This window comes from Pieris rapae, chromosome 23 (genome assembly GCF_905147795.1).
Source record: "Pieris rapae chromosome 23, ilPieRapa1.1, whole genome shotgun sequence".
NCBI classification, from domain to species: domain Eukaryota; kingdom Metazoa; phylum Arthropoda; class Insecta; order Lepidoptera; family Pieridae; genus Pieris; species Pieris rapae.
In genome coordinates, this window is record NC_059531.1 from 4,815,338 (window position 1) to 4,840,685 (window position 25,348).

The 25,348-nt window shown below is 33.4% G+C and overlaps 1 protein-coding gene across 4 annotated transcripts in view; it reads left to right on the top strand.

The window, feature by feature from the left end:
• LOC110998267 overlaps positions 1 to 25,348 on the top strand; it is an 82,276-nt gene that overhangs the window by 36,696 nt on the left and 20,232 nt on the right. The window contains exons 3-6 of one of the 4 annotated variants that reach the window (XM_022266822.2): positions 3,674 to 3,780; positions 4,991 to 5,123; positions 6,316 to 6,445; positions 15,127 to 15,240. In XM_022266822.2, the coding sequence (XP_022122514.2) occupies positions 3,684 to 3,780; positions 4,991 to 5,123; positions 6,316 to 6,445; positions 15,127 to 15,240 (474 nt within the window). In that variant the 5' untranslated portion in view covers positions 3,674 to 3,683. Of the gene's footprint in view, positions 1 to 3,673; positions 3,781 to 4,990; positions 5,124 to 6,315; positions 6,446 to 8,727; positions 8,961 to 14,201; positions 14,406 to 15,126; positions 15,241 to 25,348 lie in introns of those variants that run through there. The other 3 variants (XM_022266824.2, XM_022266823.2, XM_022266825.2) reach the window with 3 other exon arrangements.

The window sequence follows — 25,348 nt, forward strand, 5'->3', positions numbered from 1 at the left end:
TCACACAACAGCTGAATTAAATACTTAGATAAATGTATATAATAATATTTATAAACGGCTCATATATAAGGAGTATTTCCTCCGATTTTGATTTTGGTTTTGTGGTTGAATTGCACCAAGTAAATATTTAAGTTGGCGACTGTATCTTAGAATTGCTGTTTTTCTCGCTTAACGAATAAGCATCGCAATAGTGAGGAAAGGCTGCCAGCGTAGGTACAAATTCCATTACTGGGACCAAAATTAATGTTTATAGAACTTTATGTCTCATTACAAAAAAAAACTATTTTATTTACATGAAAAACTTAATATTAATATGTATACATACATACGAGACATATACACGTCGCCATTAGCCGTCTAATTTATACTGTATATATGCCTAATTTGTGGAAGCTTTCATTACTTTTGTCAACAAGAGGAGAGAGGGATTAAGTGCAGTTAATCTGCTTACCTAATATAGGAACGGCTCCTAATGAATATATAACTAACGCTAGGTTTCATAACAGTTGTTACAGTGAAATATAAACGATATACTAACTCTTTACGATAAGGGAAACGAGAAAATCTATTAGATTTTGTCCCGTTCTAACAGTTCAATAGTCACATATTTATCTCGCTCGCAGCCTCCTATCGATCGCGCATGTGACCTTGACCCTGTGGATAAACAGCATCCTGACCTTGCTCGAAGGGAATACCGAACTTTGAGTCGTTAAAACCAAGGATTTTGTGCATTTCTCTTATTATTATGAAAAATAGACGTCATTCGACACAGTGAGTTTTGCTGAGTCGAACATATACAAGACCCATCGAATACATTGGCATGGGTCAAGATCGGAAGGAAGCTTACCTAAGCCTGCTTGAAACCCGGAGACCTGTGTGTCGGCTTAACCGCTGAATCGACAGAGTAGAGGAGGACCTGCTGCAGCTGAAAGCCGTTGGTAGCACAGAACAGGGAGCGCTGAAAGTATCTAATTTTTGAGGCCAAGACATTTTTAGTCCCACAGCCAGCGATGTGAAGCCTCACACACATATTCACCTTGATGGTTGGAAGTCTTCCACAACTGCATCACAAGACATTGAAGAGAACTGTGTACGACATCCAATTGTTTCACGAACCGCCTCCTTCAAAGGCCTGCACCCATTTAAGTGGGTGTCCATGACCTGCGATGCTGTGGGCATTTGCCCCCTGTTTTCCACACAACTTCTTTATTTATTCATTCACACTTAGTTGCAAAGAAACACAAAGAACACAATACATAAAAATTACACGGGATGCAACGGGTGTCCTTATCGCTAATAAGCGATCTCTTCCAGGCATCCCAAGTAAAAAAAGAGAAGTGATATAAAACAAAATTATATATAGAACGTTAATCTAGAGAAGAAAATAGAATATTAATAACGAACTAAAAACTAAAAAAGCTAATCTTAAGGATTTATGACTAGCGAACGGCGATGTAATACAAAAGAATAGGAAATACACGATTGATCAGGATATGATAAGGTTAGGATATATTTATATAGAAGAGTTTTAAAAGATGATAGAAGGAAGCCAATCCTATGGAGTCGTGCAGCCTGTTCCACAGCTTATTGGCGGAAATTCCGAATGAATGGCCTTTATTGTTAAGTCTTATGATTGATACTCGCTCATAAGGGATCGGCGCATGAACAAATTACATAACTAATTTCGGTTACAGCGTCAAGAGGTAAATAGGGCAAGAGAGGGGATGGCCTGCCAGACGTCTTTTGCCCGGTACAAGATAGATATTTCTCTTCTTTTCTCACAACAGTGTAACCCACACGGCAACGTCTGACCATCTGAGATAGACATCTTAATCCAAATATTGTAAAAAGTGTGCTAATAACCAATCCACGATTTGTAATAGCCATCTGTCGAATCAAGCTATGCATGGTAGGTCGGATCGGTATCTGTGGATAGAGCTTTGTATGAAATTGACAGTTCAACTGTGCCTATATCCTATCTTAAGATTTTAACTCGCATCACTTTTTAAAATAATTAAAAAGCTATTTGACATGTTTTCAACATAGAGATGTATATTTTAATATTATTTGTACGGTTTTATTTACTTTATTTGGTTTATATTGATTATCTAATATAAGTGTATAGAGCGAAGAGATTGCATGCTGTCCGTCGCCAAAAATGGATTGTTTTCAATCTGAGAATGTGGATTAATTATTGGGTTCGGGCGTTAGGGTCTTTCAAACGTACCTATTCTTAAAAGGCCAGCAATGAAGCAAGCCTTCTGGGAGAGTGTCGTTTTGATTTAACATCAGAAGATACTGTTTAAGTACCGTTGTATAAAATATATAATGTAATTCACGTACTACATATAACAAAAAAGCCGCAACCCGAGTCGCGTACAGTTAATAAATTAACGAAACTCCGAAATGGCTTCCCTGAATACAATTTAACCAGAAACCATAGAAGTAAGATTAACGTGAAATCGCAAAGGAATTATAATCTGCTTGATGACGTGTCAATGTAAAAATATGTCAAATGTCACTTTCATATACTACCTTTGTTTAAGAAGCTCAAAATGTAATAAATAAAATGTGAATAAAATACCTTAATATAAGAATTGTACATATAGTAATTCTAATATACCTAATAACTAACCTTTAAATTTAATTATTAAAAAATATTATTAAAAGGAGTCCCTTTAGGCAAGGTTCCGAAGATACTGGCAGCGATCCCCCTTTGAATAGCTAGACTAATTCTTTGTGCGAGGTAGCTGCCAGCTCTTCGTTCTCCTGTGATGTCGACTAACCTTTTTGATAATTCCCTAAAATTGTATTTCTAAGCACAAAACATAAATATGTATTTAATATGTACATAAATACATATTTATGTTTTGTGCTTAGAATACAGGAATGGGTAGGTGTCGAAATAGACATTGGGAGAAATTGTATTGGCACACTTTTTGTATGGAAATCAATGTTTATAATGATTTACCAAAAACATTTCAGGAAAGATTTTCCTGCTATACGTACATTAAAAATCAACATAATGCAATGTAATTATGACTATATTAATTTGATAACGTAATATTATACTTGTATGATGTGATGATTTTGTATTTTATTTATTTATTTAGAGTTTTTGAGTTTACGACATCATACATAATTTTAAGGGCCTGTTTCACAATATCCGGTTAAGTTCCAAATAAGCTATTTATTACTTATTGGTACGATAAATAGTATTTTTGCGTTTCACGACTGTCAGATAGCGCTATACGTCATGAAATTTGAAGAATCTTATTTGGAACTTTTATCTTTCGAATAATTTATGTGTTGCATAGCTATTTGGCACTTTATCCATACATTGTGAAACAGGCCCTTAATCTACTAAATTCTTTTCAAAATCTTACATCTAAAATGTGTGACAAGAATGGTTACATAAGTTTTACAAAAATAAATAATTAAAACATAATATATATATATATATATATAAGAATAGCTCACAACAAAATTACCAGAAATTGTTGGTACTTAAAGCAGAAAAAAAATAATCAGCAAAACACCAAATAAGCAGCGATTAAAAAGAGTGGCGGAGATTTTATTGTCAGTTCTTCTCTTCCGTTCTACGCTTTTGATTTGAGAACTGGCAGTAAATTAAAAAAAAAAACACAAATAAATAAATGTATTTGTGTTTCAGGGCTGTGCGGATGTCGGGCGGCGGCGGCGCGGGTCTGATGTCGTGCGTGCGTGAAGGCTCGCTGGAGCCGCCTTACCGACCACCGCACGCCGACAACCACACACATGGTAGGTATAAAACAAAACAAAACAAAAATTTCCTTTATTAAGTTCCTGGTCTTAAATATACATTTTAGTACATCCCTTTTAAGTTCTATGACCTTTTTTTTTATGAGGTGGAAATGCACTTATGCAGGCCCGCATCAAGAAGGCTGGATCTACACTCAAAACCCTCTGCTATTCAGGGGTAGCGAGACCCTACCCACTAAAAACACCTCAGCCCATCACACGTCCTTAAGATGAGCCCTCGGGGTTCGCTAGGCATTCTACCCAAGGAAGTTCTATCACCTGTGTTAGGTTAGGTTAGGTATACTAGAATTTTATCGCCAAGTATTTTGTTTTACTCAATGTTTGTAAGGAGCTGCAACCATTGCACCATGTTCCACATGACATCTTAAGTAATTAATAATAATACTAGCTGACCCGGCAAACGTTGTTTTGCCATGTTTTTGTGCCAAAAAATTTAAGGTTTATAATTAACAAAAAAAACATAAGGGATGATTGTAGAGGGGTGAAAATTTAGGGTTGCATGTATTTTTGTATGGTAAAAACGAAACATTTTGTCTAAAAAATAAATAAAAAAATTTAGGGGTGGACCATCCTTAACATTTAGGGGGATGTTTTTCGATTCTTAGACCTACCCAAAATAAATTAAAAACAAATATTCGTCCTCTATTAGCAAGAAGCATGGTAAAATCGGAGCACGCACTTACATTCTCGTGGGAACAACATGCAAAAAAATACATTAAATATTTCATAAAATTAATTATAAATTAACATTTTAGTACAACGCAAGAATATTACATTACTGCGAAAGCAAGTGGACCGTGGTGGCTGACCTCGGTGGTCTTAGTGGTTTATCAAGTAATCTTCAAGACATCCTTCAAAAGGACGTACTAATTTTAAAAGGCCAGCAACGTACTTGCAAACCCTGTGGATACTGTGTACTGTATCACGTAATATCTGCTTCACTCAGGCTGGCCATTTGCCCCCTGTTTTAGAAGACAACTTCCTGCTCACTTTCCTGTTTGAAACGATCTGAAGAAGAATGAGTGAGGGGTTCCTAACCAAGGTCCTAAGATTTGGCTTTGCTCATTTGTGTGTGTTAAGTAGAAATAGGTCGTAAATATTTTATTCTCACTCTACCAACCCAAATTTTATCAATATGTATTAAAAAAACTCGGTCAGATGTAAATTATGATGACCTGCATTTTTCCAGGCGAGGGTCGCACAGGTCGGTTTCTGCGCGGCTTGCGGCGTATGTTCAAACGGCGACGCGTGGACAGCTCTCCGGACCCTAAAAGCAGTTCTACCAGCGAACTGCTCGATGCTGAACGGCAGACCAGGAGAAAGTAAGTTTTGTATGAAAGAAAAGCTGTGTAAAAAGGCTTACTATACAGTTATCTAGTTGATAAAAGGGCTTGGGACTAGTGCTGGGCAGGCTACTTCTAATTAATTTGCTATATTTGTTTTAAAATAAGTATTGTTTGATGATTTTCCTTTTTTAAAAGAGTATCGAGAATTGCCGGCTTTTTATCTTGATCAAGATGTAGGTCTTTCTTCTTTTCCGATGAGTAGAGATGCCCACAGGTTCAAAATTAATGACGTGGACTAAGTGATACCTTGATGATCATATGTTCCAAAATAAACGTTTTTTTTATACTGATTGAAAATTGTTTTCATTTTCTATACATTCGTGGCTTGACAAACCCAAGTTAAAGAGAAGAAAAGATATTAAAGTGCAAATATTTGAAACTTATTTTTAAAACAATAAACAAAAAAATGCTTAAAATATATAAAAAACCTTGGGATTATCAGATATATTGTTTTTTTAACTTATTGATCTAGCTGACCCGGCTATCTTCATTCCGCCTTACAGTAATAATATCGTTGTTACTTTAGTTAAAATTATCTTACGATTTCATTAATACAACTTTTTTGCCAAAAAATGTTTTATTGCTTGCCATTGCGAAAGAAGAATGGCAGTTCTACAAATTAGGACTCTCCTCTCTAGGAATAACTATTTCTTTGTATAACGCAATTTGCAACGCGTTTTTTTTATTAGCAAGACAGTATTTATCTAGTTATTTATTTATTGTATACATTATCTTACATAGAAAGAATTTGGTGTGGTGAAAATACAAACTGGACACAGGTTTTCTGTCCACCAGGACGTCGAATATTTTTAAATAATTAACTTTTATTCTTTATTAATAGTAACAGAGTCAACCGAGAACCATCGGGTATTATTGGGAACATTTGATTCATAATATACAATACAATATAAAATGTTTACCATTCAACCATAAACTAATTGCAAGAACAACGTAATATAAACCCAATGTAACATTGTCGTTCCATATGAATCAGTTAATGAGCCGCATAAAAAGAAAAAAATGCTCAAATATAGATAAAAATATATTTTTTTATTATAAATATAATTGATCGGAGTAATATAATATAATATAACATCAGGTGAGCCTCCTGCCGGTTTGCCCCCGGTTCTATAAAAAAAAAACAAAAAAAAATTGAATGTTCTTTCAGAGAGGGCATCTACAGCAGTGGTCTGTCGGTGTCTCACGACTCGGTGTTCACTGGCGAGCGATCTGGCGACGAATCGAGCGATGAAAGACCGACTCCTGCGCATCCTTTGGCCGTCGCCACCTCACACAGGGTATGTTATTAATTAATTTATCCGTTATATTATTTTATATGATTGAAAAGGATTGAATTAGTGCATATCAGTCTTAAGTGTAGTGTGAAGTGTGTGTGTGAGTGTAAGAACAAAAGTCGAAGATACTTTAATAGTGTAAGTAGTGTTATTGTTTTAAATAAATTATGTAAGACTTAAAATACTTAAGCCACTCGCTGATCATAATGTTCTAATTTTATTTAAAATTTATAATTAAATTAAGAAATTAAAATTAGAAGCGTTTAATGTATATTTCTTTTTTGATGTTCATAAGTGTGCATTGAGCTACCTACGCATGTAAATGATTTTTGCATTTTGAATAACATTTAGTGATAAATCAATTTATACACATATTGAATCTTTATTGCATTTCTTATGTTAATATTTTACACGTGACATGTAATAATTTATTACAATAAGAACCTTGGTTAGACACAGCAATGTTGAGGGAGGTCATGCTCCACCATAGTTAATACATTTTTAATTTACAAGATACATTATTAATAAACTTAAATTTTATAAAGAAATAAAGTCTTTTAGTCAGATACTCTGTGGCAGTGTCATATTATTATTTTATTTTTATTAATAAACCTATTTTCGATCATGAAAGTTATTGTGATAATATATTTACAACTATTATCATTATTATAAATCGCGCCATCTATTTTCAATAATATGTAACATATTATGTTAACTGACACAATAATAAATGAATTTAAAAATACATATATAGCTAAAACAAAAAAAATATGCATTTGACTATATATTGTATTCGCGTATAATCGTAGACTGAAGAAAAATGATAGTGTAAACTTATTTTTAGTATAACGTAGTTTCTGGTATTAGATACAGATGGCGCTATATAAAGGTTTCATATTCACATGAATTTGGTGTACACAATCTAAATTATTGTTAAAAAAAGCCCATAAAACTTTTGTGATGTGTGTTATATAGGTACAGTATATTAAGATAATTAAAAAAACATTATTAAAGATGAGTCCCAGACAATGCAGTAAGCTGCAACTTTCCAAAGGAGTTAAACAATTTAACGAATTGTATGCAGACCTAGATTTATTTCATCCGAAAGAGCCAAGCTATAAAACAGTCTCTAACTCTGGTATTTCCCTCGAAACTCGGAATGAAATTGTAAAATAAGAATTAAATTAAATTTTCTTGAAGGACCTTCAAGAAAAGAGCGTACAAATACTTAAAAGGCCGGCAACGCACTCGCGAGCCCTCTGGCATTGTCCATAACCATCAGCTGAGCCTCCTGCCCGTTTTATAAAAAAAAACAATAACAGAGGAAGTTTAGAATGAGTCAAGTAAAAATGATTTATTAACGATTCTAAATAGAAAGTCTCCAAAAACACATGTCACGATAGAAACTACACAAAAACTAAGTGAAATCAATTCAAATATCTGCAGTACAATAAAGGTGGTTCCAATGACCAACTTGGTTAAGCTCTCACTGGTTTGTGGATTATGTCCGATAAACTCTTGCTTACTAGAAGGAAACTTACAATTAGGGTCGAAATTAAGCGGCGTGTCTTGTCAATTGTCACTGGCCTGTCATGTTTTTGACATACGGGAGTGACTCAAAACTTGGCGATTAAAAAGAGTGGCGATTGAAAAAAAAATTCCAGTTCTTTCTCGCTCTACGGTGCTGGTAGTAAATGTAAATTTAGAATCAATTAATTTAACATCTTTACTGTTGACGTGGGCTCGCGAGTGCGTTGCCGGCCATTGAAGAATTTGTACGCTCTTGAAGGACTGTTGTTATCTGCTATTATTATTTCTTTATTCCTACATAATTACAGGCCCTTTTTTTTGCATATTTTCAAGTGTGTGATTGTATATCAAAGATAAATTAAAGATATTAGCACTATCAATGTTACTTAGATATCCCTGATTCCACCTTGGACGTCTGGAATAAATCAGATGTCTTACGACCACTCCAAAAGTGGCCAGATATAGATTTTCTTTTGTTTATAAGCAATTGATATAGTCTGGTCCTTTAATAGATTTCTTGTGTAAGCTTTTAGAAATTAAATACTATTATTAACTGATTAGCTGATATATACGTTTTATTTTCCTGTTGTCATAGGTTCATGTGACGTCAAATAATTTTGCAACCCAAACACCAATGTTGTTAAGCTATTTTAAACTTTAAAATTAGTGTAGAAGGATCAAAATAGCATACAGTATGCTGAGACGAGATCCCATTAGATGCGCGAATGTACTTGTTTTCTCTGACTCATGCAGTTGCCAGCCTCCCGCGCCGTGGGCCGCCGGTGTTCGAATTTCGAAATTATTAAATCGTGACAGTTTTACGCGAGGTCCAAAGAGGTTTTATTGCTTTTTGAATTTCGAATTTCATTCGCGAATTGGATTTTTGAGAGTGTTTAAATTTCGAATGTGACTTGCTACTTCGAAAAAGTTGTTTATAAATTTCGAATGTCTTTTAAACACTTGTGCCGTTGAAGACGTATTTATATTGGTGATTTTTATATTATAGTGATGTAAATAGCATTGATCAAGCGAGATTCGTATAAGGCAATGAGCTTTATATGACTCATTGGCGTCAAATCAATAGCTATACGGCATTGGAGTTTATTAAAATGGATTGCGACAAAAAAAGTCTACTAAGGATCTTTGTGTATGCTTTTAAAACACTTCTAGGTTTTATAGAAACAAAAATGCAAAATTATAAATGCTAAACAGTGCTTAAAAGCTCCTCGAGTATAATTAACGATATTTAAAGTGTACGAATAGTCAGAATAGTGTACATATATAAGGTTAAAATTCTACTTACGAATTGACATATCTTAGTGATGATTTGTGATTTGTTAGGAGTAGGACTAATGATAAAAAATTAATCAGAATAAGTTTAAATTGAAGAATGACGAAGTGATATTTTCTAATAGTTGTTTGTTCATGATAGATGACAAATCTTTGTTTTTAATTAATTTTATTATTCTTTATTACTCAAGATGTCATATGGAACATGGTGTAATAGTTGCAGCTCCTTACAAACGTTGTGTAAAAAGAAAAAACTTTAATGTATATTTATTTTTTTGACGTTCATAAGTGTACATTATGCTACCTACATGAATAAATGATTTTTGAATTTGAATTCTAACAAAAAGATTAAAAGTTTAAGGATATATTAAATAGAAATGCAACCAAAGGTAATTTGATTGAGTTGTTTTTTCAGACATTTTTATTTTCAAAAATAATAATAAATGTCATCAGAGTAAGTAAAACAAAAACCCTTTGTTTCATTTCGATACGAAATGTGAAAAGAATGTTATCACACACAAAATACATAAAAATATATACATTGATAAGTTGTACAGTGGCTGTGCGTAACACATTTAATATAGTCAAGGATAATAGTAGCATTCTAATGGTAATAGAATTTCCAGTAGTTCTTCACAAACACACTAGTTTTTTCGCGTCGCATGTGCATCCCTAACAATATATTCTTTTTTTTTAATGAACGAGGTTTTAATAAATAAAAGTCTGCAGTCAGGCAGAACATTCCGCAACCGATTGGCAGTGACAGTGTTAGTAGAAAACTTGTTAATAAAAATTCAATTCCGAACACTAAATATGAACGAGTTTCCGAACCAGTTTCAAAATTAATTGGCGCAAAGATTGATCGTTTGCAATTCGAACTATTAAATTTATGGCACCCGCGAGATTTACGTTTGCTAAGCATCGGTTCTCTGTAAATCGTTTTCCAGCGCGATTCCAAGCTCCATTAACATTACGTATTTTGAGATAATTACATTGTAAATACACCTTTAGGATTGCTATTGGAAGACATTACTGGTACGTCTGGTGTGAATGTTAAATAAATATGAATTAGAGTTCGTTTATTTCGTATGCGGCTTACATACATTATGTATAACAAAAAACTATACTAAAGGTATAGCCAAAGATGGAATACATGAACAAAAATGTTCAAATATTATGTAACATTTGACATTGGCGTTTTGTATGGGAGGAAAAGAAACATGTTTCAAATATAATATATTTAATTAATCAATGCATGTAGGTACCATTGCCATCTACGCACTTTTGCCATCTTATAGGTAGGTCATTGATTGTCTTTTATTAACATAGCTTTTACACAATTAAAAAAAACACTTTTACCGGATTGAAGCTATGTATATAGCTTATAATAATTATTATTATATATCTATGTATTTGTCCAGCTATATATATATATATATGTTAGAAAAGAAGCCATTTTAATGAATGTAGACTGTTTCGTAAAATATATTTAATTCGAATTATAAAATCACCTCCATATGTTTTAGCTTCCCAAAAAAATTGATACATAATATAATGATAAAAATAAACTGTCTTCATTTACGAAATGGGTGTTAGTTTTGTTATATCCATTACTTTTTGCAGAATGGACCCTTTTGGGTAGATGCCTCTTCCATATATTTCTTATTACTCAAATGTATTGTAATTCCAACAATATTAAAATATTAGGCGCAGAATTATAAAATAAATAAATCACGAAATAGATACAGCAATCTTATACCTAAATGGTTGTACGACTGGGTTTTTTATTTGTGCCATTTCCACAGATTACGTTAATAACTTAGTTACATAAACAGTTAATTCCACTTATGGCAAATTAAAAATTTAGATAATAATGAGTGCGTATCAAATAACACTAGAAAGTAAAAATATACTGTATCGTCTCGCCTCTTGAGTTAGACTTTCAAAAATTTCTCTGACGCACCTTTAGTCTTTATCATTTTGGCGCCAAGGCAATACAGATTAAAAATTAACCAGAGATAATGGCGCGATCGCTTAAGGAAACATTTCGAAAATTGTGGAACATCACGTGGTTGTTTACGACGAAAATATTTTTGGTAAATATCTTTTTATTACGATTTTTCACTACTTTACTTTCGATACGATTGAATTGAATTGATGTTTTGTCATACTGGCCACTTTGATCTCAAATATCTCTCTTTGTTAAGGAAATGAAAATTAAATTTTTCAATTCAATTGGAATGTATTTACCGGACCTTGTTCCAACATTATCACAATTTGTGATAATGTTGTCTCTACAAGAGACTGTATGGAGTGTATCCCTTGTAACACTTATGTACCCGACCCTGTTTGTTCTGGGTATGGTGGGATACGACCAGCTAGGCCTCAGAAGAGAGCTAGCTGTGTCAGTTTATTTATTTAAGATACCTACGGGTCGGGTGCATAATCCGGATATAATGGAGAGACTGGGTCTCCGGGTACCAAGTAGAAACCTGAGGCTTACGTCTAAACTTTTGGATGTACAGCGCGCATATTCCAACTTGGTTAGCAAAGCGAGCGAGCAATAGAGATAATCAACAAAATTTCTATTGAGGTAGACCTATTTGTTTGTACACTGGCTGAGTTCACAAGAGTTGCTTGCTATATTGTTAGTTATAAAATTTAGGCATATAAGTCTAAAAGTTTAATGTTTTTATGTAGGATAATAATTGGTGTGGGAATTAATTTGGAGTTCTATCGAATTAGTAGGAACTGTTAAGATAGAAAAATGTATTGGAATGAATAAATAAATAAATTTATTTCGAATTTGGATAACTTCTTGCAAAGTAAGAAATTCAACTCCGATGGGGCAGTTTAAAGATTTTATTGATTTCCGTCTGAATGGTTTTTGTTACGTAAAAGGCTCAATGATGCCTATACGATGGCTAAAGTGCATAGCAATGGTACTTACCTTAATTAATTAAATACATTATATTAAGAAATAAAAAAAAACTTCCCAAACAAACCGTCAATTTCATATGTAAGGACCTAATATTCCTAAGTCCCCATGAAGAGCCAAGTGTATATTCCTTTACTAAATCTTTCGCACAATGGTACCTAGTTTAGTTTAATTCGTTCCGTAACCTTGTATGTCAAAGCAATTTCCCCATTGAAATTAATTGAAATACCATTAATCTATTCCAACACCCCAACCATTATTTTTAAATAAGAAAATATTGTCACAATTCAATAGATCGTTTTCGGACCTATTTTATAACAATAAATGTGATAACGTTAATATACAAAAATCCAAAAAACGCGAATCAATCATTCATGTGTAAAAAGTAGTAAAATAAAAAAAAATATAAAAAGAAATCGTTTATTTTGGAACATAAGATCATCATGGTATCACTTATTCCTCGTCATTAAATTCGCGGCTGTTGGCAACTGTAAACTGTATCTATCTCAAATCTCATTCAAATATGATTCCTCGCATCTCAAATCTTGTTCTCACCTCAAAACATTTGCCACTTACCATGGAGAGTGTTCCGAGTAGTTTGGATCAATACCTGCAGCTGAGTTTCATCATCGGATGCCTAGGCAGATTACGAAATTCCCTCGACGTCGTTGGTTCCACGAATTAGCGTGTTTTTAAGGCAGTTATTGTCACCACTAGTGGAACCAGCTCCTTACTGGTTTTCTAACCAATTCGACTTAGGGCCCTTCAAGAATAAAGCGTACCAATTTATTAAAAATAATAAAAGGACGCCAACGCACTCGGTATCCATGGCATCGGTATCACTTAATATATCTCTATATTTTATGATTGGTTTCTCCGTTACAAAATATTAATTTTTTCCGTTTATTGTATAAGGCAGACCCACAAGCAAGGTTTCGCAAGACCTACATATTAACATGTAAATTACTATTACAAATCCTATCGGAATTTTCTTAAACGTATAATATTGGTAACTTTCATCATGACATATTTATTAACAACATTTACTTAAGCCTACTCTTTCAGATACACTTAGTATTTTAAACACTCTATATTATTTTTAAATCCCTTTAATAAATGTATTCATTCAAAGTTAAAGTAAAATATCATTTATTCGTATAGGTATGTACACTTATGAACGTCAAAAAATAAATATTCATTGAATGCTTCTAATTTTACATTTACTGCCAGTTCTCAAATCAAGGGCGTAGAACGGAAGAGAAGAACTGGCAATAAACTCTCCGCCACTGTTTTTAATTGCCAAGTTTTTTTTTCTTTTACACAACGTTTGTAAGGAGCTGCAACCATTACACCATGTTCGACATGACATCTTTAGTGATAAATAATAAAATAAATTAAAAACAGATTTGTCCTCTATCAGCAGGAGGTATGCTGAAATAGGCATTATATAATATATAAATCAGGTTTCATAGGCGTCGTTTAGGCAAATGTGAATACAATATTGACGTAATAATTGTATTGTTTGACGATTTATTATTTCCAAGAATAATAAGGATAATAATTTGTTTACATGAAATCCCGTTGTGGTTTACCCGTATATAGTATATGAAATATAGCATCAAGCTTTTGCTGATGCCAGAAAAATATTCTTAATTGTATAAAAAACTATAATAATATTATAAATAATATATTTAAAAAAATTGTGTTATTTAATATATAGTCTCTCAGTGTCGAAGGATCGGCTTAGACTTCTTCTGTTAAAACAGATATAAACGATTAAAACAGAAATAAACAATAAAAACAGAAATAATTAATTAAAACAGATATATACAATCAAAACAAAATGAAACCATTAAAACAGATAAAAATAGACTTCACATATCTACTCATTTAAATTCAGCTGAATTTCTTAACATGTTCTTGATCTAGACAGCTTTCTATAAAATGTATTTACCCAAATTAAATTAAAGCACTAATCGCATAGCTAGTACTCATCCCTTTTTTATCACAGTGTAAACTAATTAGTCAGAAAGAGACGAAAGAAGAAATGTTAATAGTTTACGGTGAATTCTGATCGTAATAACTTAATGAGTGACTGTGAGAAACAATGAAAGTGTAGCAAGTGTTAAGTGTCTAATGGTGATGACGCAGGCATGGAAAAGAAGATTCACTTGGATCACAGAAGGAAAGCTCGCGAGATTATGGGTATCTGCTTAATATCCCTTTTTAAAAGACTATTATTATGGTTTTATTAGTTCTGGGTTATTATTAGTTAAAATAACCCAGCTCTCATACATACAATTCATTGTCCTTCCTTTATATGTACGTAATTTAAATTTAAATGTATTAATATCGTTAAATAGATTCCAAATGAAATAGTATTAAAAACGATTATTATTTATTTGTAATAATTTGCGTTTAAGAATCATGTTGATTGTCCCAACATTTCGTGTCTCCCCTGACAGAAAAACGTGTTTAGGTTTCCAAAACTTAAAAGGCCGGCAACGCACTCGCGAGCCCTCTGGCATTGAGAATGTCCATGGGGGGCGGTATCACTTAACATCAGGTGAGCCTCCTGCCCGTTTACCCCCTGTTCTAGAAAATAATCATTAATCATCTTTTCATTAGGTACACAGAAAGAACTCTTTCGAAGAAGTGTGTAGTTACTTTTAAGGTTAAAATATAAAGTATAGCGAAAAATTTGTTTAAATGGAATCAACCTCAAATACGATAAAAACACAATTTAAACTATCGAATCTTTACAGAAAAATTCTATGCAAAAATTTTTAAAATGTCACGGCGAGAGGAAACAGCTGCGCAGGCGTTGATAACTTATCGTTTCCGTTCGTCTTTGTGATTACTTATAAACGACTCTCAGCCAATTACCCCTCAAATAGTTGTAGCTAAACGTTTATGTGTTTTCCAGGCGGAGCTAGTAGCAGCAGTTCGTCGGCGCGGAAGAGGTGACAGCGATGACGATGAGGACCTGGGTCTACCACGGAGTCCGCCCGCATCACCACCAACTGATAAGGCTGACAAGGTAGGTAGAAGAAGACAGGCGACATAACATTGATAAGAAACTTCCCTGGAAAATCCAGGTAATATAGATTTATTAGGTTAAACCTGGATTTTTAACTTTAACCAAGCCAGTGGCCTCAGAAATATCATGTGGATGTTTTCGAAGTATTTGGCGCCTGGCAGTGGCGGGAGACGCCAGACCAGAACTAGTTTTAGCAAGACCTATTGAGGAGGTAGATATGACGCTACCATGCTGATTGTCATGATCTTTGTCCTTGATCTACACAATGGACTGCTTTGTATGTAGGGGTTCTATGTAAAAAAAAAACTATAATTATTTTAATGTAATTTAATTAAAATGATATCGTAACAATATTTATAAGGAATATATGGTGGTCGTATTTGGAACTAAACGGAAGCACGCAGCGACTTACGAATGTTGAATCATTATTTTAATATAAGGCAAGAAAACTCCATCCTTCTGACATAGTACTTGACTTAATCAGCTTTTCCAGTAAAAAAAAATTAGACCATATATAGCTTGCACATTTGTGCTATTTTTTCCTCCTATCACAGGCAATCTGTGTGGCCTATAGATTTATTACAGAATTTTATATTTAACTTTGAATTTATAAATATAACATTTTTTAATTATGGTAAGATGAGCTATTTTAATTTCTGGTATGATACAAATAGTTTAAAAACGTCATATCGGTAGGTATTCCTGTTATTGTAATTATTATTTCTATTTAAATTGGTAACCACTAACCAATAAACCTAAACCAATCTAACGGAATAGTATAACTCAAAATAAGTGCCATCTCGCGTCACATAACTTAACTATGCGATTACATTAGTACGCTGATGTTCGTACAGATGGCGCTTAAGTCAATATAGAAATCGAAACTTTTTGCTAAGATTTTTCTTTTCAGCAGCCTATCACATTTTATAATTATTAAAGCGTTTTATTACATTTATGTTTAATCCATAAAGACAATAGAAAGGATACAAATAAATACATCACGCCAAGGTCGTATTGAGGTACGAAATTTGGTTCAAAATGTGACACAGTTATTCTAGCGTAAAGGTCGATGATTGAATTTCAAATGGAAGTATATTTGGTTAGAGTATTTAATAACACGTATTATTTATGTGGCCTTGCACGATTTTCATGCCTTTATATTAAAAGATTTTCGCTTCTAAATATCATGAGCTAGGTAAGCTCCAGATCCCATGGTAAGTCAAGACAAAGCGCTTCACGCCTATAATGATGCAAGTCCTGACTGGCCACAGGGCTTTTGGATTGACAGATTCAAACTGAATACAAGCCCCGCGTGCCGATTGAACCGACCAAACGGTTAATTTACGCCCGAACCCAATAATTAATTCACAATATCAGATTGAAAACAATCTGAGATCAGACCGTGACAGTCAATCGATCTTCTGCATCCCAGTAACGAAACCTTACGAAGACAATCCATTTTTGACGACGGAAAGAATGCAATCCCTTCGCTCTTTACACTCGTATTTGATAATCAATTTAAACGAAATAAAGTAAATAAAACCGTATAAATAATATTAAAATATACATGTCTATGTTTAAAACATCTCAAATAGCTGTTTAATTATTTTAAAAACTTGTGTGAGTTAAAATCTAAATGATATTGGCACAGTTGAACTGTCAGTTTCATACAAAGGTCTATGGATAGCTTGCATCGCATAAGAGTATCCCTGTTTGGGCTATCAGTCATTTACAAAATTATAAACGAGATTTTGCTTAACATAGTCTGTTTTTCTGGACATTCACGAACAAAGCCGTGGGATTTATCTTGTATAGAACATACGCGGTAGTGATTCTTCTTTACGCAATAACACCTAAGCCGTTATACCTAATCTATTTTATATAATCATATTGTTTTCATACCATTTTAAAATAGACACTTATGTAAAACAAAGTACAAGGTAAAGTGTTATGTGAGTGTCTGTCGCACTTACAATAACAGTAGATCTACTGAATTCAACTGTCAAACTATTAAATGTTAATTTAATTTATCACGCCTTTTTCCAAAAGAGACTTCACTATTCACGGTTGCCTTGCATTTTTCTTGAAAGGGCAAATATCTCCTGCTATAGACCTGACATACCTCTCTCACTTCAGCCATTTTCATGACATTCACCATGCAAGCTTATCAGTCATGGGTACTTTTGACCTGTAGTACGTCCTGCATTTGATACTAATTAAATTTTATTGTGTATATAAGTAACGCCATATGTATTGGGAAATATAAAATCCAACTCCAACATATTTAAATATTGTTATAAGTGGACAAACAGTGACCAGTCAGTGTGTGAATCTCATCCCTGAGTTAGTAGCTTCGTTCTCCGGCTGTGCATCAATGGACTTTCTTTAGGTATATGAGCGCATTTAACTTTCGCTCGAACCGTGAATTGCTCGTCTACCGTATTTACCAATTCCATTTAGGGTCAAGCCTCAGGAAAGAGCGTGCCAGATTTAGTCATTTTTAATTGGGACGGAATGTCTGTACTATATGTATTAAGGTTCCCCACGGATATAATGCTATATCAACAGTGTAACTATATAATAGCTATATTTTCTAACATACATGACAATTGTGGTATACATAAATGGTGCAAAAAAATCAATAAAATTCTACTGTATTATCTGGAGTCTATAAATTTTTACTGTTGCACGCACTATTATTTCATTATCTGTGTACAAACGCATAGACTATAACTCTATAGATTAGTCTTGCCGCGACCTTTGCTAACGATGCACGCGAATGATAAATTTAGGCGCGTTTTTTGTTTCGTGATAAGTGAAAATAGTTTTAGATTTTATTTATGGTGATTTGGATTAATAGATTATAGTAGTATAATTTGTAAGTACTAATGGTTGAAAATGCCATGCCTCGCCTATAATAATATATTATATAACTATAAAAAAAATATTTTCATTAATTTTGGATTTTCGTGAGATTTTATTTATGTTTTACAAATTAAAAATCCAACATAGCCAGTCCTCCTTCCGATGTTCTTGTATTTCTTCTAAAACAGTTTGGTCTGTTTATTGGAAATAATTTGATCTATTCAGGCTCCCAATCTAAATTTAATTAGGTTCTAAGTTATATCGAAATGATGTTATTGATAGTATAGTGAGTTTCTGGAAAAATGAATATAGTTTTCCACAAATAGTTTACAGACTTAATTTCCCAAAACCCCTAGATGGGGCAAAGGGCGTGTTCAGTGAGCGTTCATCGCGTTCGGGCTAAAGCTTCGGATTTCATTTCGCTCCAAATTTTTTCCGCTCTCTTTTCTTCACTTGCAACTGTAAATCGCCAGGGTTTGGGACGGCCACGTTTCCCCTTTCCATGCCATTCTAATCAAGCGCTTTCTTGGGTATATCATTGGAATCTTTTTGAAGTGATCTTATCCAGTTCCACTTGGGTCGCTTGGAGTATAAGATAGAGATAACTTTCAGCATGATTCCTAAATTTTTGATTTCATAACTCCAGCCTTTTAAATAAATAATCATAATGAATCTTCTTGCTCTTGACAGCCTTGCCTGGAAAAATGGTTTTTAGTAAATTTTAAGCGTTTTAAAATCACAGTAACAGTATGTGAGGCTCGACTGACCCTAGAATCTCTGCTATTCTCTGTCCGCAATATCCACTAAAACATCGGGTTGTTTCATATTTTTTTCGAACTACAGCTAACATAAATTATATATAACAAAAAAAAATATGCTAAAGATGTAGACAAAGATGGAATATTTACAAAAAAATTTCAGGTATATTTCTCGTTCCTCCAAGGCCTCGTTTTAAACTTGAGAATTTTGGGGATGGGGTAATATGCAATGAAAATAGTGCCTCAAAAGACTTATTCAAATAAAAATCGTGTTAGCTGAAGGTTGTTTAAAAGGAAATTATGACGCAGGCGAGTTTCACATAACAAAAAATAATTTCGCACGTTAGCGATGACAACAGTTCGGAAACAGTAAAAAATGCCATTGGAAAGTGTTATTGCATCTCGTAGTTCTGATAATAAAACAGATATATTTCTGCATTATTGATATATACATTTTTTATATATTTTAATATTGTGTTGAACATGATCATTCGAACCTAACACATTTTCTTAACTTACTCTTTCAAAGGCCGGCAACACATCCAGTAAGCCTCCTGTTTTCCTCAGTGGAGGTGTATATTTCGTTTACTATCCAAAGTGACTCTATTCGTTTGCTTTCTGTCCGATAAAATTTTCTAATTTTCCGATTTAAGTTAGGCGTTGGAACCATTCACTCAAAGTCAAATCATTTATATAAATTAGACGTATTAAAAAGTCACTTTTGAATCTCAAAATTACAAGTCTAAAAAAAAAACAAAAATTACTAGTTGCTGCTTCATTTGGAGTTGGCAGTGTCATTTAGAGAACGGGCAAGACACTCAAAATCTAAAGCACTCATTTCTTTAAAAATATTAATTAATGCAGAAATATTCTTTACAACTAATAAATGATTTAGCGGAATACGAAATATTTTTTAAAATATAAAAAGGATGTTAAATATTAGTACGCGTATATTGACCTAGAAATACATAAACATTAGATAGCAATAATTGCAGCATATTTCCTGCGCGTAATTATTTTGTTAAATATCGTACAATCTGGCCTCGTTATGCTTCTATCAACATTTAACAAAGGACTGAATATTTCATTCAAGCTGTGCGATCAACGTTAATTTGGTTTTGGGCTGCTGCCTCCCTCAATATACAAAGCCAAAATCCAATCTATATTAAGAATAAATTCGGACCTAATGTAGTTCCTGGGGGCAGTCAATGTTTACAACATTAGCGATCTTCGTTTAATAGATGTTTAACAACTACTACAACAACCGTCTCATTAATTACATCCTATGGACAAGTAATTCTTCATTTGTTGCCTCTCTATTACTGGATGTGCAATAATATTTTTTTTATTTGCTGACCTTTTAACTGATATTTTTAACAGTAGTATTCTTAAACCTTAAATAAAATAATAAATTTCTTAGCAACCATTTTGAATATACTTGGCGCGGACTGAAGCCCTCTCATTAGAAGTTAAAAATACTATGAAAACGTTCGCTAGTAAACAAGCTAAGGAGTGTACAAAAAACAATTGAGTTTTTTCGATATTGTCCTTCAATGCTGGGAAACGGGTTTCAATTATGAACATACGAGAATAATGAATGGGATACCAGTTATTGTATTTATCACCTGTCTCGAGAAAACCATATATTTACTGATAGTAATTAAAAAACAGTTACACATTGAAAAAGCATTCTTGAGTAACTGGTTTAACAACAGGTATTTAAACATAGCCCTTGACTAACCAACCTTCATCCTTTTTGCAGAACAGTGGTCCATGGAACCAATGGTCCACAGCTAGGAGTCTCTGGACAAAACAGCTCTATTTGTCTATGCAGCCCAATGCCAGAAACTAAATCTAGTCAATAATCAACTGTAATCGAGCAAATCATACATATTTACAATTTTCTTAACCTAGGAAAAAGTTTGGTCCCTGTGGCAGTGTACTTTTAAAGCTGGTAGCATTTCCAAATGTTGTGAAGTAAAGTGCGTAGCCGGCCTTTTAAGAATTAAAATGCCGGCAACGCACTCGCGAGCCCTCTGGCATTGAGAGTGTCCATGGGCGGCGGTATCCTCCTGCCCGTTTGCCCCCTGTTCTATAAAAAAAACTTGTGATGCTTATTCGTTGAAGAAATCACCAGCTCTGTGGTCACCGATAGGAACAGGCGCCAAAGTTAATCTTTATTTATTTATTTAATTATAAGTAATCTAACAGCTTATACTTAATATTATAATACAAAACACTAAGACAATACAGAAAGCCAAAACAGATTACATAGATAAACAATTTATGTATATAAAACAGAAAACAAGCGAGTGCATTAATAGATAAAAATACATTAAAAAAAAACAAATAATACTTAGGGTCCTTTTCACAATGTCCGGATAAGTTCCAAATAAGCTATTTATTACTTATTGGTAGGATAAACTAGTGTTTGTTAGAGTGTGACAGAGTGAGTGTCAGATAGCGCTATTCGACATGAAACGCGAAGTATCTTATTTGGAACTTTTATTTTTCGAATAATTTATGTGTTGCATAGCTATTTGTCACTTTATCCATACATTGTGAAACAGGCCCTTAGAATTTAAAACTACTTCTTAAACAAAATCAGAGTCTTCCCTCTTCTTCAAGCACTTCTTGACATCTCTCTTTTTGAGGTGGAAAATGATGTTGAATTCAGTCAAGCCCCATTTGGCCTATAAAAGAGTTTTATATCATACAAAATATCAATGTTGATCAATTTACACCGTCATTATACATTTGTAAAGAAATTCTCATCACGATGACTTGTAATCAATATCGAATTCTCACGTCATTCCGTTATTTATTCACTGTTACTTGTTTAACTGTTGACGAATATTTCAAGCACTTTTTATTACATTTTGAGGTTAAAATATTGATTTATTTAGAAAATATTGAATAACTTTCACTAATCCTATTATCATTTCCTACTGAGTGTTAATGATAATCTTTTTTTTTGCGACTGTGGCGCAAACTAGCTGATGTGGTCTCTGGCAGAATGACCAGCGCTGTGGAACACTCTGCTCCTCAGCATAATGCTGAACCAGGGCCATTTACAGCCACAGCACACACGCAATACATGATTGAGACGAACCGAATGGGAAAAGGAAAAAAATATATACCTCTAATTATATATTTTATTTAATTTTTTCTCATTGATTACTGATATGTTGTGTATTTATGTGTGTGTGTTTTGTTTGTAAAAAATAATATGTCTATGTCTATTTATCACAGAAATACATACATTATCCATACCGAATATGCCAATACGATAATATCGAGAAACATTGAATTTAATACATATATAATATTATACACATTAAAAACACAATATTACTGTGAATTCACTCTGTGAACATACAAATATGTCGATAGTATCGGAGACAGCATTTAGTAGGCGCAACGTCCTGGATAAGGGGGATCTGTGCAACAGACTGATTCTTGCCTTTGGTATCGCAAATAACCTAGGCCTTCGCCGTCGCACATATCTCATAGGTATGAAATCTACGAAATATGAACGACAGTAAGTGACTCAATACGAATTCCTAAAGCCCGGCCAAATACTCGTGAGTTCTCTGGCATTGAGTGTCCATAGACTCGCCTCGACCAATGCCGACAACGATCGGTGATAGTAGATGGAACTTTAAAGAAAACAGCGCATCAATTCATAAAGGCTGGCCACGCGCATTCTCTGGCATTGAGAGTGGCCATGGGCCGTGGTATCACTTTACCGCTCTAGCCCGTTCTATTAAAAGTTGTCTCATACTTCGTTATACAATGCGCAGAGGCGAAAAGAATTTGCAGAAACTGATCGTGATAACTCGGAAGGTAAAAACCATGCAGCTCTCATACTCTCAGCGTGGTTGACTGAATACTCCACACAGGAAGGAGTTTCAAAAACACTGTTTTACATCGCAATAGATTCCATTACATACTAAAGAGATTACAGGCTCTGGGTGTGACGTCATAAACCTATTGATTCCACCTTAAAGGCTTCCTACGCACATGAGAGCAAAGGTCAGATGTGTAAACCTACTTAGCATGGTATTAGATTAAGCGTATTGTATAAAAATACAGCCATAACCTAGAGTTTTGGAAAAAGACTTCGAGCTTCGACCTATGCCATCAAATCTAATACGTGATTTCCTCACGATGTTTTCCTTTACCAAGAAATATCTGTTAGAGCTGCTTTTGTGACCCACGATGTAAATACAATTTACTCATTCTTCCACCCACTCACTCATTCACTCACTCACACATTTACACCCACACACTTACTCATGGATTCAGGGGTGATGAAAATTCCTTCCGTATGTATGGTTGAACTCATAATTAGCTTAGCGCAAGAAAGTTAACGCTCGCTTTAAAAATCTCCATTTCATAATTATTTTAGAGAAAACAATTCAATACGACCTTGACCGAGTTCGTGACGAAATTTTATCTATGCTTATCAATTTTGTAATTATTTGTAATGGGTCAAAGTTCTCGGTGACTTTTAATTTAATTATAAAAACTTTCGCAACGGCATAGAACTTGTTTTACGATGAAAGCATATTTATCATAAAAATATTTCCGAACCGATTGAGTCTTGGAAACATGAACAACGTACCAATTTTTAAAAAACCTGTCTGATTCTAATCTGATCTTCTTCACCACGACGATGCTTCAGCGCCATCCGCAAATCGGACTGTTGAACATTTGACTATAGCAGATGTCGAGATAATGAGTCATCCGCCATACAGTCCGGACCTGGCGTCCTGCGACTTTGATTTTTCCCAAGAACTAATAATAAAATAATAAAGTATTCGCTTTACGAGCCCTGAAGATGCAGTGAAACCGTAACAAAATTCCATAGAAGAGGAAGTTAGCAGAGTAGTAGTTATAGTAGGTATTCCTTAGTGAAGAAGGAAGGAAGGGCCCACTGCTTTTGTCAGTAGTTCCATGAGAATAATACCTACTATAACTACTACTCTGCTCCTCAGCATAATGCTGAGCCAGGGGTATTTACAGCCACAGCACACACGCAATACATGCTTGAGACGAACCGAATGGGAAAAGGAAAAAATAATATACCTCTCATTATATCTTTTATTTATTTCTCTTTGATTACTGCTATGTTGTGTATTTGTGTGTGTGTGTTTTGTTTGTAAGAAGTAATTTATTGTCTATGTCTAAAAGTTTACTCAAACCCACGTGCCAGATTATCTTAATTGGTACTTATAATTACTCATCAATAATGATTGGAACAATATAATGAACTGTCATTGATAAAATAAATATTTGAATGATTCTAATTACACTTTTGCCATTTATTGTTGTCTATAAACAATCTAAAAAGCAAATAAGATGACAGGCTACTTTTTAGGCTAAGGGTCTGTTTCACAATGTCCGGATAAGTTCCAGCTAAGCTATTTATTACTTATTGGTAGGATAAAAAGTATGTTTGCTTTTCACGACTGTCAGATAGCGCTATCGTCATATCAGTATCTTATTTGTAACTTTTATCTTTCGAATAATTTATATGTTGCATAGCTATTTGGTACTTTATCCATACATTTTGAAACAGGCCCTAAGTCTGCCTAACCTACCTATACCTATATAAAAAACCTACCTATATGTATACAAAAAAAAATACCTATATATACAAAAAATCTACTTATCTATATAAAAAAAACCTTCCTATCTAAGCTACCTTGTTTTATCCATAAATTAAATTTTACTTATACCTACCACAAATAATCCCACAGTTTGGGAAGTGGAGATTAATTTCTATTCGGAAGTAAATGTACCTAAATGTTTATTATTTATGCAATAAACGTAACGAATGACCAAAAATGGATTAATACTAAACAATGATTAATTATCGGTTGCTTTGATGTAATCTAATAAAAAATTGTAATGAAATTGCTTCGTGTTAACTTCAGCAATTCGAATAAATTTCATTGGCTTTTCAATTTTAAAGTTTTGTTTATTAGATATTTTTATTTATTATTATTGGTAAAAAAATATTTATTTTGAAATTCCACCCGTATCACCTCGACGTCCACCATATTATTTTTCATTCATGATTCATTAAAGTTCATTGTAGTGCCCGTTATAACCAACTTAACTTCCAGGCTTCAAGTGTATGCAATTTTAATTTGAAACTACATACTTAGTGATAATAATTAAACATTGATAAATAGAAAATCACTTTTCTTGCAAAATAATTATGTAATCAAATCAAAAATCATTTATTCCTATAGGTAACATAATGTACACTTATGAACGTCAAAAAAAAGAAATATACATTAAATGCTTCTAATTTTACTTTTTTTTTGATGTTCTCAAATCAAGGGCGTAGAACGGAAGAGAAGAACTGGCAATAAACTCTCCGCCACTCTTTTTAATCGCCAAGTTTTTTAATGAATTAAAAAATTAAGTTTACTTCTTTGAAAGAAATAAATGTTTTTTTTAAATTTTATTAT